Source organism: Akebia trifoliata, chromosome 14 (genome assembly GCF_017979445.1).
Source record: "Akebia trifoliata isolate Shusen 1 chromosome 14, ASM1797944v1, whole genome shotgun sequence".
In the NCBI taxonomy this organism is placed as follows: domain Eukaryota; kingdom Viridiplantae; phylum Streptophyta; class Magnoliopsida; order Ranunculales; family Lardizabalaceae; genus Akebia; species Akebia trifoliata.
The window spans coordinates 32,772,713-32,788,503 of NC_141388.1; the positions used below are offsets into that span (position 1 = coordinate 32,772,713).

The following is a 15,791-nucleotide window of genomic DNA, read 5'->3' on the forward strand; positions in this document are numbered from 1 at the left end:
CAAGGGGACACCCAGATATGAAGATGGAAGAGAACCTTCTCCAAAGCCGAGGATAGCCTAAAAAGAACGTCTTCTAGAAGTCAAGGAATCATGGGCTAAGTAGAATTTACTTTATCAACATTAATGGCTTGCCGAGATATCCTTTGATATTCAACTAAGAATAAATGCAGATTAAGAGATCTCTTTGAGGCTTCGGAGAAGATGAATTTGTCATTCGGAATAAAAGATTAGAGGGAATAGCCATTCTACTTGATCCAGCAAATCTCTCCACTAGACCCATGTCCATAATCTTGTTAATACCCCTACTCAATACCTCCTCGACTAAAATGAAGAGAGCTAGGGACAAAGGGTCACCTTGCTTGAGACCTTTAGAAGCACTGAAGTAGCCAAAGGAGATTTCATTAACTAACATCAGAAAATGAGGATTTGAAACACACCCTTTAACAAGCTTTACAAATCCCTCACAGAACCCGAATCTTTTAAGAACCTCAAAAATGAACACCCATTCCATTCGACCATAAGCCTTGGACATATCTATTTTAAAAGCATATTACCCCCTCGAGATTTTTGTTCAAGTCTCTCATAATCTCATGAGCTAAAATGACGTTATCATAAATGTTACGACCTTTTACAAGCGCACTTTGCTCCTTTGAGATTAGATCAGGAAGGCATAACCCAATCTTAGTAGCCACAATCTTTGACAGAATTTTATAGAAAATATTAGAAAGTCTAATAGTCCAAAATTGGGCAAAGGAATTCGGAGTTTCAACTTTAGGGATGAGAGTAATGGAAGTTGAATTAATGGCTTTGGGAATCATGCCTCCTTGGAAAAAGTTAATAACCGCAGTCATCAGATCAGATTTAATGATTGTCCAAGCCTTTTGATAGAAAAGAGCAGAAAAACCCATCCGGACCAGGAGCTCCCGTGTTTGTCATATTCTTTATCACCTCCCAAACCACTTCCCCATCTGGAAATTTGACAAGACGCGAGTTCATCTTAGGTGAGACAGAAGGCTGAATAACCTCCCAAAAAGGGCTATCAATATCTGGATTAGATGAAGATAATAATGATTCAAACTCTTCAACCGCACATTTAGCAATTGCTTTTTGCTCCTCGAAAAGAACACCAGAAATAGTTTTAATACTCCGATTTTTTTTTAAGCTCCTGACCTTCGCAAACATGTGAAAAAATGAGTGTTCTAGTCCCCTTCCTTGAGCCAAGTGACTCTGGATTCTTGCAGCCAAAGAGATTCCAAATCTTTGCTGATAGAAGAATATTCAGATTTCACTTTTTGATAGGCAATGTATGTATCTTGGTTCCATTCACCTTCTTCTAAATTACCTTCCAGAAAGGCAACTTTTTCTGCCATGTCTTTTAGAATTTCGTTTAAATTACCAATGAAGTTTGCATTCCAAGCCTTTAAATCACTCTTGAAGCATTTAAACTTAACGAAGAATCTGTACAAAAGAGATCCCTTTGCCCTCGGATCCCAGCTATTTTTCACCAAGTCTAAGAAATCATCCCTTTTAGTCCTAAAATCAAGAAACTTAAAAAATGCGAGACCCAGAAAAGTGCGAATCAACAGAGAGGATAATCGGGCAGTGATTCGAAAAAAGCCTAGGGAAATGGGAGACCAAAGGCTTCCTGAAAGAAGAGATCCAAGTTGGTGAGAATAGACTTCGATCAAGACGAGCCCATATTCGCTTCTTGTGATGTGTATTGTTGCACCAAGTGAAACGATTACCAGAGTAACCTACGTCAACTAGACCTGTGTTCAAAATACAATCCCGAAAATCCTCCATGGAAGTCTAAATAGGATGACGGCCACCTTTTTTCTCTTCAACACTAGTTATTGAATTGAAATCTCCAGCAACAACAGCAATATCTAAAAGAGCTAAGAAATTTTCCAGATTATTCCACAGAACTCTTCTTTCCATAACTGAACAACTCCCTCTAATGATACAGATTTTAACAGGGGAGTCATTACTGGATGCTTCAAAGAAGAGACAGCTTGATAAGGGCTAGATTACCAAATCAAAAAAACCAAATGGAACCCACCTCGGAGTTACAAAAGGCACTTGTAGCTTTCAGAGAAGATTTGATATGGTTGAAATTGTTAAACTTCCTAGACATGGGTTCCAGAATTGCAACAAAAAGAGGGTTAACTTCAAACTTCATTCTCCTTAATCTATCAAAAAAGGAGGTATTCATGATACCACTAATATTCCAAATTATGGCTTGAGTCATTGGGAAGGAGAGAAACCCTATCGTGCCATTCTTCAAATACCATCAATCGTGGTAGAGTTTGGTTCCGAGGAGGAGAAATACCTATGATTCTTCCTTCTAGAAACCAAAGAGAAAACCTTGTCATTTGAACCAGCAAGATCAACAATAAATGAAGTGGCATTTGAATCTGCAAAAGGGCAATTCTTGGGAAAATCTTGAGGAAGCCTAGGATAGGCAAACAAGTCCCCTTCGATATCCACCATGTTCATACAGAGACCGAATCCTTAGGCTTAACCAAATTCTGCTTATCCGGATCAGCTGTTTCCTCGGGGTTAGAAAAATTCTCTCCAGGATCTTCCGTGAGAAGTGCAACATCTAAATCTGGATCCGCGTTTCCAGACTTACAACCAAGAGATTCCGCAACAGTAAGACTATCTTTATTTGATTCATTTAACTTGGCACCTTCATCCATTGAGGATTTCCCATTAGTAGGCCTTGATAGCACATATGAAGAAATCCCTTGAATTACGAGGCCATTTGAAGTAGTAGTTTGAGCATCCTCAATCACCATTGAAGTTCCTCCCATAGTAAGTTGATGACGAGCGATGGCCACATTCGAGTCTGAGTCGGCCGAAACTTCCACCATGGTTGTCTCCTTCCCCTTCCCTAAAATCAAAGTAACTCTAGTAGGGACATCACACGCTTCTGAAATATCTTTGACCACCAAGGGACCAATTGGATGCCAATCTTTAACACTTTTTTTCAGAATTTGATTTTCTTTTGAGGTTAACTTCAAAAGATTTTTTTGGTTTCGGAGCACCCAATCTGCAGTCTGTTGTATTAGGAAAGTCAATATAATCCTCAGATCTAATGCCTTAATTCTTGTATATTCTTTATGCTATTTTCCATAATAAGATACTAGAAGATTGGATCCTATCAATAGAAGATACTAGAAGATTGGATCTTCTCTCTATATATACCTTTTGTAATCTGCTGTAAAGTAAGAGAAAATAATAAGAGTTCATTTCAGATTTCATCTTCAATCTCTGTTTTCTCTCCACTTTATTTTAGTTTTGTTATGGTACCAGAGCAAGGTTCTGCTCAAGTTTATCTTCTGTTATAACAGCAATCATTCCATCATGGAGAATTTGACTTCGACTCAAGACTCCATCAATTCTTACTATTTGCATCACTCTGAGAATCCGGGAACGATGTTAGTGTCTCAGCCATTGATAGGTGAGAACTACAATACTTGGAGTAGAGCCATGATTATGGCTCTAACAACGAAAAATACGACGGGCTTTATTGATTTATCGATTAAGAAACCTTTTGACACCAATAACCCAGATTATGATTAATGGGTTCAATGCAATAATATGACTTTGTCATGGATACTAAACTCGCTATCAAAAGAGCTTGCCTCTAGCGTTATTTATGTTGATTCAGCATATGAAGTATGGGAAGATCTCAAGCAACGATTCTCACAAGGTAATGCCCCAAGGATTTTTCAAATCCAACGAGAGATTTCATCCCATACTCAAGAACAACAATCTGTCCTTAATTACTTCAGCAAACTAAAGGCATATTGGGATGAACTCGGCACATACAGGTAGGTGCCTATTTGCTCATGTGGCACAATGAAGAAGTTGATGGATTACCAACAAGAAGAAAGGATAATGTAGTTCCTCATGGGGCTAAATGATTCTTATGCTGCCATTCAAGGACAAATCCTTCTAATGGATCCCCTTCCTCCAATCAATCGCATTTTTTCTCTTGTGCTCCAAAAGGAGCGACAACGTGAAGTTACTGCTGCTACTCCCCAACTTATGGAGGCCGCTGCCTTATTGGCGAAGGGAGGCTACAACAACAAAAACAACAAAGGTACCAACTTTCCAATCAAGAAAAATCAAGGATCAAAACAGGATCGACCAACCTGTGCTCATTGTGGTTGGGTTGGGCATACCATTGACAAATGCTACAAAATACATGGATATCCACCGGGGCATCTTTTGAACTTCTACAAAGAAAGTGGCAGCAGTATCAAGTGATAAACATAATAATGGATCCTCATCTGCACTACCTTTTACAGATGAGTAATGCCGCCAGCTTCTAGCTTTACTCAACACTTTGCAACCCATGGCTCACCAGGCAGGTATATCACAACCAGAAACCACCTTGTCAGGTACCACTCTATGCTTGGCTTCCTCTAAAGATTATATACCTTGGATAATTGATACAGGAGCAATCGATCATATGGTTAGCTCCGTTTATTCTCTTTCTTCCATTACCTCTCTTGGGACTTCTTTAGTTAAATTACCAAATGGGACTATTGCCCTCGTTTCCCATGTTGGAACAGTGAAATTGACATCCTCCCTGATTTTAGATGATGAACTTTACATTCCATCATTCAAATTCAATCTCATTTCAGTTAGTAAGCTTCCCAAGCATCTCTATTATTTTTTCCTCTGATTTGTGTTATATAGGACTGGTCTTTGAGGACGATGATTGGAGCAGGTAAGGAGATGAATGGGCTATACCATTTTCATTTGGTGAATAAAGAATAAACTCACTTTGCAGCTGCTAGTACTTCTTTTGACTTATGGCATAAGCGGATGGGACACCTCTCCAATAAACGTTTGGATCTCTTAGTTAAAAATAATTCAGAAATATTTGTTTTAGATCCCAAACATTGTGAAGTTTGTCATCTTGCTAAACAAACTAGATTGGTTTTCCCTTTCAGTACTATTTCAACCATTGAACCTTTTCAATTAATTCATTGTGACATATGGGGTCGTTATAACTATGCTTCTCTAAATGATGCACATTATTTTTTGACCATTGTCAATGATTTCACTAGATGCACTTGGGTCTTTCTCATGAAACATAAATCTGAAACCTACCATCTCCTTCAATCATTTTTCGCTTTGGTTGAAACCCTATTTGATAGAAAAATTAAGCAAATCCGAAGCGACAATGAGCTTGAATCCCAAATGTAGACCTTCTATCAAGATAAAGGAGTTGTTCATCAACGCAGTTGTGTTGCCACTCCACAACAAAATGCTGTTGTTGAGTGCAAACACCGACATCTCTTAGAGGTTGCTTGTGCTTTACGATTTCAAGCCTATTTGCCACTTCGTTTTTGGGGGGAATGTGTTCTAAGTGCAGCATATCTCATTAACCGCACCCCCACACCACTCCTCTCTGGTCGTACACCTTATGAATCTCTTTTCAAACAAGTACCTTCATATTCTCATCTACGCGTATTCGGTTGTTTATGTTATGCAAGTACACTTGCCTTCAATTGCTCCAAACCTCGGGCAAGAAAATGTATATTCCTTGGATTTCCATATGGCCAAAAGGGTTACAAATTTTTTGATTTGGAATCCCAAACTCTCTTTGTTTCCAGAGATGTTGTCTTTTATGAAGATATTTTTTCCTTTCACTCAGAAACAATAAGAGCACCATTAACTTCATCAGATGTCATACCACCTTCTTTACCTGATCAAGATGCTGCACGTTTTACGGTCACACCAACCCCATTAGAAAATCATGTTGATGTTACCAACCCTTCAAAAAATCATATTGATGTTACCAATCCTTCCTTTGGAGAGTCTTCACCGCTTACTCATACCATGAATGCTCCAGTATTTAGACGATCTACACGTGAGCGATGTCGACCAAATTATCTACAAAATTATCATTGTCAGGTTGCCATTCATCATTCTTCCCCCAATCCATCATCAACCTCATTGACATGTTCCAAGGTCAGCACTTCTCATCCTTTTTCATCTTTTCTTTCATATGATAGTATTTCTTCATCTCATCGAGTTTTTTCTGTGGCAATCTCTTCTATCACAGAACCTCAATCATTTCACCAAGCAATTAAGGACCCTAAATGGTGTGAAACCATGGCTGCTGATATTCGAGCCTTAGAAGAAAATTACACTTGAACACTTACATCACTACCACCTCATAAGAAGCCTATTGGATGTAAGTGGGTGTATGAGATCAAACACAATTCAGATGGTTCCATTGAGCGATACAAGGCACGCTTAGTAGCAAATGGTTACAGCCAAAAGGAGGGCCTAGATTATAATGAGACTTTTGCTCCTGTTGCTAAACTTGTTACAGTTTGATGTTTACTTGCCATTGCATCCATCAATAATTGGCATCTCCATCAGTTAGATGTAAACAATGCATTTTTACATGGTAACCTTGATGAAGAAGTGTACACGACCGTCCTTCCTGGTTTTGCACGAAAGGGGGGAGAGTAGAGTTTGTCGTCTTATTAAATCTCTCTATAGACTAAAGCAAGCATCAAGACAATGGTTTGCAAAACTTTCTGGTGCATTCTTGGAGGTTGGTTATACTCAGTCCAAAGCAGATTATTCATTATTTACTCGCTTAGTTGGACCCTCGTTCATTGTTGTCCTCGTCTATGTAGATGACATTATACTCGCTGGAAATGATTTACATGCCCTTACTGCTCTCAAAGTTTCTCTCCACAGTAGATTCAAGTTGAAGGATCTTGGTCAATTGAAGTTCTTTTTGGGTATTGAGGTTGCTCGATCTAGTCAAGGCATCTACTTATCACAACGCAAATAGGCTTTGGATATACTTGACGATACTGGGTTGATTGGATCCCGACCAGCAACATTTCCTATGGAGCAAAATTTGAAACTCACCAAAGATGATGGTCCTCTCCTTACTGATCCATCATGTTACCGTCGTCTCATAGGTCTTATCTACCTTACTATTACTCGTCCCGACATCACCTTGTTTGTGCACATCCTTAGTCGATTTATGGATCAGCCACGACAACCCCATCTTGATGCTGCTCACCGCATCCTACGCTACATTAAGCCAACACCTGGACAAGGCATCTTATTACCAGCCTCTAGTTCACTTCAGCTACGTGTTTTTTGTGACTTCGATTGGGCTAGTTGCACTGAGACTCGACGCTCTATTACAGGTTATTGTATCATGTTAGGTGATTCTCCCATCTCATGGAGGACCAAGTAACAATCAACCGTCTCTCGTTCCTCAGCTGAAGTAGAATATAGAGCCATGGCATCCACATGTTGCGAGGTCACTTGGCTATTTTATCTCTTACGGGATCTTCAAGTTCCTCATTCTTAGCCAACTATCCTATTCTGTGACAATAAAGCAGCTATGCACATTGCTGCCAATCCTTTTTTTCACGAACAGACAAAACACATAGAAATCGACTACTACATTATTCGTGAGAAAATTCAGTCAGGCTTGATTCACACCACATACATTCCTAGTGACCAACAACTAGTTGATGCCCTTACCAAGCCTCTTGGTGCTTCTCAGTTTCTTAAACTCATACGCAAGTTGGGTGTTCACAATGTTCACGCACCAACTTGAGGGGGAGTATTAGGAAAGTCAATATAATCCCCAGATTTAATGCCTTAATTCTTGTATATTCTTTATGCTATTTTGCATAAATAAGATTCTAGAAGATTGGATCCTATAAATAGAAGATACTAGAAGATTGGATCCTCTCTCTATATATACCTTTTGTAATCTACTATAAAGTAAGAGAAAATAATAAGAGTTCATTTCAGATTTCATCTTCAATATCTGTTTTCTCTCCACTTTGTTTTAGTTTTGCTATGTTGCATTGTGACCTTGTTTGGAACATGAAGAACAATAAGGAGGCAAAGCGCCAAAATCTATATCCTACCAAAAACCAAACTCACCAACTCCTATCCAAACACGATTGGGAGGGACTGAAAGAAGATTTAATAGGATGCAAAAATGGGCCCCCTTCAGCTTAGTACCTTTCTTGGTAGCTAGATCTATGGCTAGGACTTCTCCCACCACTGAAGCGAAAGAAATCAGGTTGACTTCTTCATAACAGAAAAAGGAAGATTGGGGAAGGAAATCCATCAAGGGATTAGTGTTGGATCAATACCCGAGGGACAAAACAGAGGACTCCATTTAAAAACTTAGAAAACATACTTCAAACAGAACAGCCTCTCTTTAATCCAGATCATCTTTCATGTCAGCATAGGAAGAAAAATTGAAAAGGACATGGCAGAAATCAATGGTGATGGCTTTACAGCTTTCCGATAAATTCCATCTAGCAATTTCCTTGCTGATGATCTCAATATCGGGCCTAAACAGTTTGGTCGGACTGTTTTTGAAAATTTCCCCACTAAAGCGAACTTGAATCTGTTAGAGCCAATCTCAATGTCTTCTTCGTGGAAGTCAATAACTGGTTTGCCATGCCACGAAGGGGTCTATGGTTGATCTGTTGAGGAGTATGAGCTTTACCCCCAACAGCCTCAGCAAAGGATTTACCACCAAACATCCCTAGAGAAACAAGTGAGGCAAAAATACAAACAGCTAAGCCGCACACATGATACGGCTACCCAACAAGCACTTAAGCAACCAAATGTTGATCTCTCTCAGAACTCCCCTCTGCACCCTTGCAGGTCAGACGCAAACCAAGTTTTTTTCATGCAAACACACTTTATTCAGCATTGTTGGTTAGGAAGTTAAGAAAAACTTATTTTCTTATCCCTTCCATTAGAGACTTGAACTCCATCTTAATTGTAGTATTCCCAAAGAACAGTTTGGAAGTTTATAACAACATTCAATTACAGGCAAGTGGGGATCGCTTTTTCTAATATTGGATTAAAGACAGGTAATGATGCGTGTTTCCTCGGCATTATTTTTTATTTTGGTGATTGGTATTCATGAAGGCTTCTTTAGGAGCTTGAGGGGTCTTAGGCAAGGGGATCCTCTCGTCTTTCCTATTTTTAATTGTAGTGGAGACTTTAAACAGGATGCTAGGATTTAGGAAATTGTCAGAGGTGATTTTGTTTGGTTCTCATTTACAATTTGCACATGATCTTTTGATATTTGTGAATGAGTTTAAGAAGCAGGTTGATTTTCTAGAAGGTATTTTTTTGTGTTGCTTTGGTCTTCTCGCTCACTTATTCAATAAATTTTGTTATCTTTCAAAACAAAAAAAAAAAAACAAAAAAAACAAAAAAAACAAAAAAAGATAAAAATAAAAACATAACATAATCGATAATGTTGAAACCAGTTACATTATACACGAAATACCTTTAAACGATTAGTTTTTCCATTATTTTTTATTTTTATGTAATAAATGGTTGAAGGCTTCCTTAACTTCATAATATATATTGATAAGCTCCCTTACTTTAATAGTTAATAAATAATACATAAATTTTGAAGTTTTGATTTAATATTTGTATTCTAGTAAAAAATATCCATCTAGTAGTTTATTACATGAAAAAGATTAATTTTAGTTTTTCTAATAAAGTCGACTCGTATCTTATTAAACAAAATGTAATTATGTAGGTGATTTTTTTATATCTAGAGTTGTGTTCTTGAAAGAAAAATGTTTTGCAATGATTCATAAAATATATTTCCGCATATTTTATGATGAAAAAGAAATTTGCATGTAAGGAAAATAGATTGACATCATCACTTGAGATAATTTTAGTCTTATTTATTTCATAAGAAATGAATATTCAAAATTTTGGTGGTTCCAATTTCAGTTCTACTTATTTTACATTCGGAATTGCAAAGTTAAGATGATTACGGTTCAAGATAACTTAGGAACCAAGTTGGAACCAAACCCATTGGCACTCCGACAACCTATCCTCCTATGGTTTCCTCTAGCATACAACACTGGTAGTGGTAGTTCCCAACACTTAATTTGAGTAAAGAAAAGTAAGTACATTTTTTAATTTTTTTTAATAAATATTAATTAGTTAAACCAAATCTTTGTTCATGATTGAGATAGGATTCAAAAATGGGGATTTATTTTTCTAATTCCTTTTGAATAAATTATTTTAAATCAAGTTAACATTTGCCAGCTTGTGCAAGATGAGATGACTCGTGCGACTTAACTGAATATCATAAAGGAAGTAGATGAGATGATATTATTAATTTTAAAAGAAATGAGTTTGAAACATGATTTTAAAAATTGTATGAGACGATTCATCTCCTTATCATTCGTGAGCAAATTAGTTAAATTAATCGAGTTATTAAATTAAACATGTCAGAGGCAATTTGGTTTTTGTAAATCATAGTTAAAAACACTATTTTTTAATGATATAAAAATGTTTTTTAAAGAGAAATATGATATTCTAGTGAACATATTTTAATCACTGTAAAAACTATGACGACATGGATTAGTCAACTCAATTAATGTTGGGAAACGAGTTGTGCTGGCGAAAACTAAATTTAGAAAAGGACATGAAAAAAAAACTGAATACCCACAGTATCCTTTATTTCTAAAATGGAAACAAAATCCCACCAAAATCTCCCATTTATAGTAATTTGCCATTCAACACTAAGCCGAACAGAGATTTCTTGTTTGGAAAGTTATGTGTTAAGTTGATGAACCAATTGCAGAACACCATGTGTACTAAAGAGTTTACTAAAAATAAAGTACTTAAACTGCTCAGGAATTTTCTCTCAAATAACTTTTGCTCATTTGATAGACATGACGTCATGCCATTGGTTCATCATCGTAGCGCATAACTTTCAAGGCAACAAATATCACTTCCCCTAACACTACACGCTTAAGTTCTGAAATGGAAACAAAATCCCACCAAATGAGTTGGTGAAAGTTTTGAAAAACTGAATACCCAAAACACCCTTAAGTTCTGAAATGGAAACAAAATCCCACCAAATGAGTTGGTGAAAGTTTTGAAAAACTAATAACCAAAACACCCTTTTAAGTTCTGAAATGGAAACAAAATCTCACCAAAATCACCCATTTATGGGAGTATAAGTTGCCGTTTCTTTTATATAAGGAGATTTTGGGATTCACCAAACCCCCTACCTCAACCTTACCACTCAGACACATCTCACCCCAAAATCCTAACCCACTTCTTCTGTCTTCACTCTTAATTGATTTGTTTATTAAGTAAATACTGAAATTTTTGTTTTCTCCATTCATGGCTCTGGCGATGATAAAGTGATTTTTCCGTTTAATGTGATTGAAATGTTGTTGATTGTTGTTATGAGTAATCGAAAGCTTATTAGTACATGTCTTTCAGTTCACTGTTATTTAATTTAATTCCTGCAATACCCATGAATCTTTAACCCGATTTAACCTATCAAAGTGTCAAAATATTTTAACTATCAATGCGTCTTTCACTGACTTTTCTATTATTTTATGGAAAAAACATCTCTTTTTATTTAGATAATTCCTTTCCCCTTAATCTCAGTTTCAATTTTTTTGCTATCTTATTTACTTTTTCATTGTTGAAAGTACGACCTTTATTAAATTTTGTGTTTGTAAGTCAATTGAAGGGTCTTCCAAAATGTTTGGGAGAAAAGTTTTGAAGAGATATAGATTAATTGGATGAAATGCACTGCAATCATGAGGTCAATGGTTCGATCCCTGCTTATTAGCAAACTGAAGGTCAGCTGTTTTATATATATATGAAATTGAATTTGATTTGATCCGATTGTTATTGCATTGGGTTTTGAATCTAGGATTTTCTTACTTAGGGGTACTGGGTATGTATTGAAGGGTTTTTGCAAGATTTATTTGACCACATAATCTCTTCCTATTAGTGTGCCGAGGAAAAATTTAATCTCATTCTCTTGTAAATTTTTAGCACTTAATTAATGCTTATGAAAGTTAAATTTATGGTATTTCAATTTGAGATATTTTGATTTTTCTTTTTTAAGGAAATGTTTAGACTACTTTATAATTATAGCCAAATATGCTCAATTCCTTGTTTTGAAGACATTAGAACACAATTATAGTAAGGATACATTTGTCTTTTCCATTTTATCATGGGCTTGACCTATGAATGTGCCTTGGAAGTTTATTCTGATACTTGGCTTGGAATTGATCTCCCTATTAGCACATCTCTAATATCTTTCATGGAAAATTTTTAGTTCTATTGAATGGTGATCTTCTATTAATTAATTAATTAATTCCTCTATGCCCTTTAGATGATCTCGATCTTCTGTTACATAATCCCTTTGTATGATCCCCTGGAATCCTTTATACATAGTTATTGTGCTTTGCTTTGAATCAATCGTGGACATTTTTTTCTTGTTAATATGGTTTATCTTGTTTCCCCTTTCAGTTGTGTGTGGTAGTGCAGGAATGGATGCTCTAAAATTGCTTCAATGTAGGGTAGGTGGATTCAGTCTGGTCCTAACAATTTAAATAATTGTTCTTTATGGATTTTATTTTTACCTTATCGGTTTGTTTCTAACTTCAGTCTCTCTTTAAGTACAGTAAGGTCTGTAACCACAGGGGAAATTGAAAACCTATGGCAACATGTGTGGAGCAGATCATAAGCATTGGACAGACTTCACTAGAATCCCAGTTTGCGAAATAAAGACTACTTGAAATCTAAGCAATAAACAAAGTAGGCACAAATGTAAATCCTTGTATGTAATAAATTTTTTTTTTTTATTTGTTATGTAATCTAACGGTGCTAAAGTAAAAAAATGTTATACCATACTTTAGGCATACCCCTTTACATGATTTTTGATTCAAACATATTGTACAATTTTTATTATTGTTTAATTAAAAAGAAAAAAATGAATTAACATGGACAACTAAAGCAACAAAAACATAAACACAAAGATAGATTTAATGTGGTTTGGCAATGTGTGAAGGAGAGAGTTTTACTTATTATTCTTGCTCTTGAATGAGCCTCAAAATACAGAGACCATTAACCAAAACAGGGTACAACTTGGACAGCAAGAGTCCACAATGTGTATAGTAAGTGTCCTCAAATAATAATTATTCTCAAGATCAAGTTTCCAATATTTTAAGGATTCTCAAGATTAAGTTTCCAATACTTTCTTTCTTCCTTCTCCGCCAACAACAACCAACGTTTATCTTTATAGACCTTTCCAGAAAAAAATAAAAAAATAACGAATCTCTTCTAATGGCTTCAAGGAGTTCATATTCTGATTCGAACAAGAAACTTTGTTTCTAAGAACACTGGGATTCATTGACAAATGTGCACACATTTTGTAGCACGAGTGCAAGAATTTCAATTAGAGATTTAACTCCGTAATGTTAATAGTATTCCCAAAGAACTAATAATACATATTTACGGTTGAATCCACCTCCTCCAGTAGCCACATTCAATTACAGATTTACAGTCCACCATTCTATGCTCATCCCTTTAAGTGGATTATTGAGCTCATTCAACACTCCACGCTCCTCCAGAGACATTTTCCGAGGAGTAATTTCTGTTCACCATTCTTATAATTCTCCCTTCCTCATTAAATACTGCAATATTTCTAGTTAACTAAGCTTCCCGATGGACCAACCATGACAGAGTCACAGAATCATCTGAACCAATGTTTTCATTTTGTAGGTAGCTTTGAAGACCATTTATGATGCTATCTTTCTAAGTCATACCCAAACGCATCATTAAAAGCCAAGCTGATTTTGAAAAGAAAATAGTAAAGATTTCCCAAAGCAATATATATTTTGAATTTCAATTTTTTTTAAAACTTCTCAACTGATCCTACTTAATAATGATATTCTAAAAAATTATAGTTAAAATAATCCCAAAAAAAAAATTGTTTAAATAGAAATTATCAACCAAAAAAAAGTGAAACTCAAATATATATTTTGACCGTTGAAACATTCATTTTTCAAGCTCGTAAACATGCTCAACAACCTATAGTTATCAACTTTTGTTGTGATGCTTTTCATAAATTTTTTTAATTAATACAGGGAATCATCTTGGATTTGAAGTGAAGGACATTGTTAAAGTTGAAGCATGTGATTCTCCCTTTTTCATGTGGTATCTACTTTTGTATTTCCTTCCGAAATGGTTAAGGTTATTCTGTAAACTTTAAACTGAATACTTTTGTATTTCCTTCGGAAACATGGTTGAGGTTCTTTTGTAAAATTTAAACTGAAGTTAAAAGGAAAGTAATGGAAATTGCAACCAATCACATTAGATGGTTTAAATCGAGTGGCTCTCATGAGTTCCATGAAGCTCCCCTATGTTCAATGAATTTCTTATTTATTTTTCTATGAACTATGGCTTTTAATGTAGTTCTGAGGTATCCTTGTATTTTGAGATGGCTGTTCATGGTTTAAAATCTATGGTTCTGTACACTGTATTGCTTCTTCAGCATAGTGTTGAGCTAGTGTTGATGGAAATCAATTTGGCTTTTTCTTTTTTCAAATTAATATTGTAGTAGTCATTTTAATTCACAATCTCAAAGTTATGCTTGCTTAAAATTTAGGTCCATATTTAGTCAAGATTGAGTTGCCCGAGTCATCTAATAGTTCATGAATGAGATGAGACTCCTACATAAGGGATTTACTTTCTACCTATTCTTCTTTTTTTGTTTCTTTCTTTCCTGCTGATGCCAAGATGAGTTGGGACTTGGGACATAAAAAAAAGAGAGTTGGAAACCGATGCCAATAAGGCGCTAGCTTGCTCTCTCTATGTGATGCGATGTATAGAGTGAAAATGAGGACTTTATTTCCATTTTAAGTCAAGGGTATTCTAAAAATTCAAATTGAAATTTTAAAACTTTCACCAAATACATTTCAATTTCTCCCCCAACCTCTAATTTCTACTACGAAGTACAACTTATACCCCCCACAATGCCAAGTTGACTCCTTGTCATCGCATATCAAATGAGATAAATCATTGAACTTGATATAACCTCATTAATAAATTTAAACTTCATGGACTAAATTATAATTTACATTCATAAAATTATAAATTTAATTATAAAATATGTTGGATTAAAAAAATCCAATCTCAAGATTATATTTCTAGTTAAAAGAATACTTATTATTGTTAAAATTATTTATACTGCGTTCGACATTACACGTCTAAGATTTAATATGACTCAGCTGACAAAAACCTTATATTTTGATAAAATAAGTAATTTTTTATGATTTAATATCCATTAACTAGATAATTTTAAAGTAAATATATTTTAATCCATCTTATTTTCTAAAGAAAATTATAAATCTTTGAATAAATAATTTTAATGCATGTGACTCGCCTTTCACATTTCCATCCAAGATCCTTATATGACTAGTCCATTATTTTAAAAATATCAAACTAGTTGATAAATTAAACTCGTTCGGGTCAGTAAGGTTTGTGGACAGGTATTAAGGCTTTCCACTCCTTAAGATGTGTGTCGATCTTTGATGGTAGCTTTGTTCCGCTTGATTTTCTATAAGGTTTTTGTGTCAATTTTTGTTTTTTGGGTTTCTCACTTTATTGACTGAGAAGATATCTTTGATGACAGCTTTATTGTACTTAATCTATTGTAGAGTTTTTTTTTTTTGTGGATTTCGTCTCTTCGTGCTTTGTGTTTGATTGGCTAAGAAGAATCTTTAGATTTGTGAGAGGTTTTTTTGATTGCTTGATTTTCTGTGGAGGCTTTCTGTAGATTTTCTTCTCTTCAGGCTTCATGCTTGATCAAGTGAGAACGATTATGTTCAATATAGATTACAAATATAAAAATGAACAAGAAAGACTTTGGCAAGCAAAGGTCGATCTACAGGGACAACGAATGATTCAATATT

At 35.4% G+C, this 15,791-nt stretch overlaps 1 protein-coding gene across 1 annotated transcript; it reads left to right on the forward strand.

The window, feature by feature from the left end:
* Positions 1–3,915: 3,915 nt before the first annotated feature.
* On the forward strand, positions 3,916–6,832 carry LOC147386825 (uncharacterized). Its single transcript, XM_086424625.1, has 4 exons — positions 3,916–4,108; positions 4,711–4,741; positions 5,262–5,991; positions 6,602–6,832. Exons 1-4 carry the CDS (start codon positions 3,916–3,918, stop codon positions 6,830–6,832), a joined length of 1,185 nt encoding a protein of 394 aa, XP_086280751.1.
* The last annotated feature ends 8,959 nt before the right edge of the window (positions 6,833–15,791 follow it).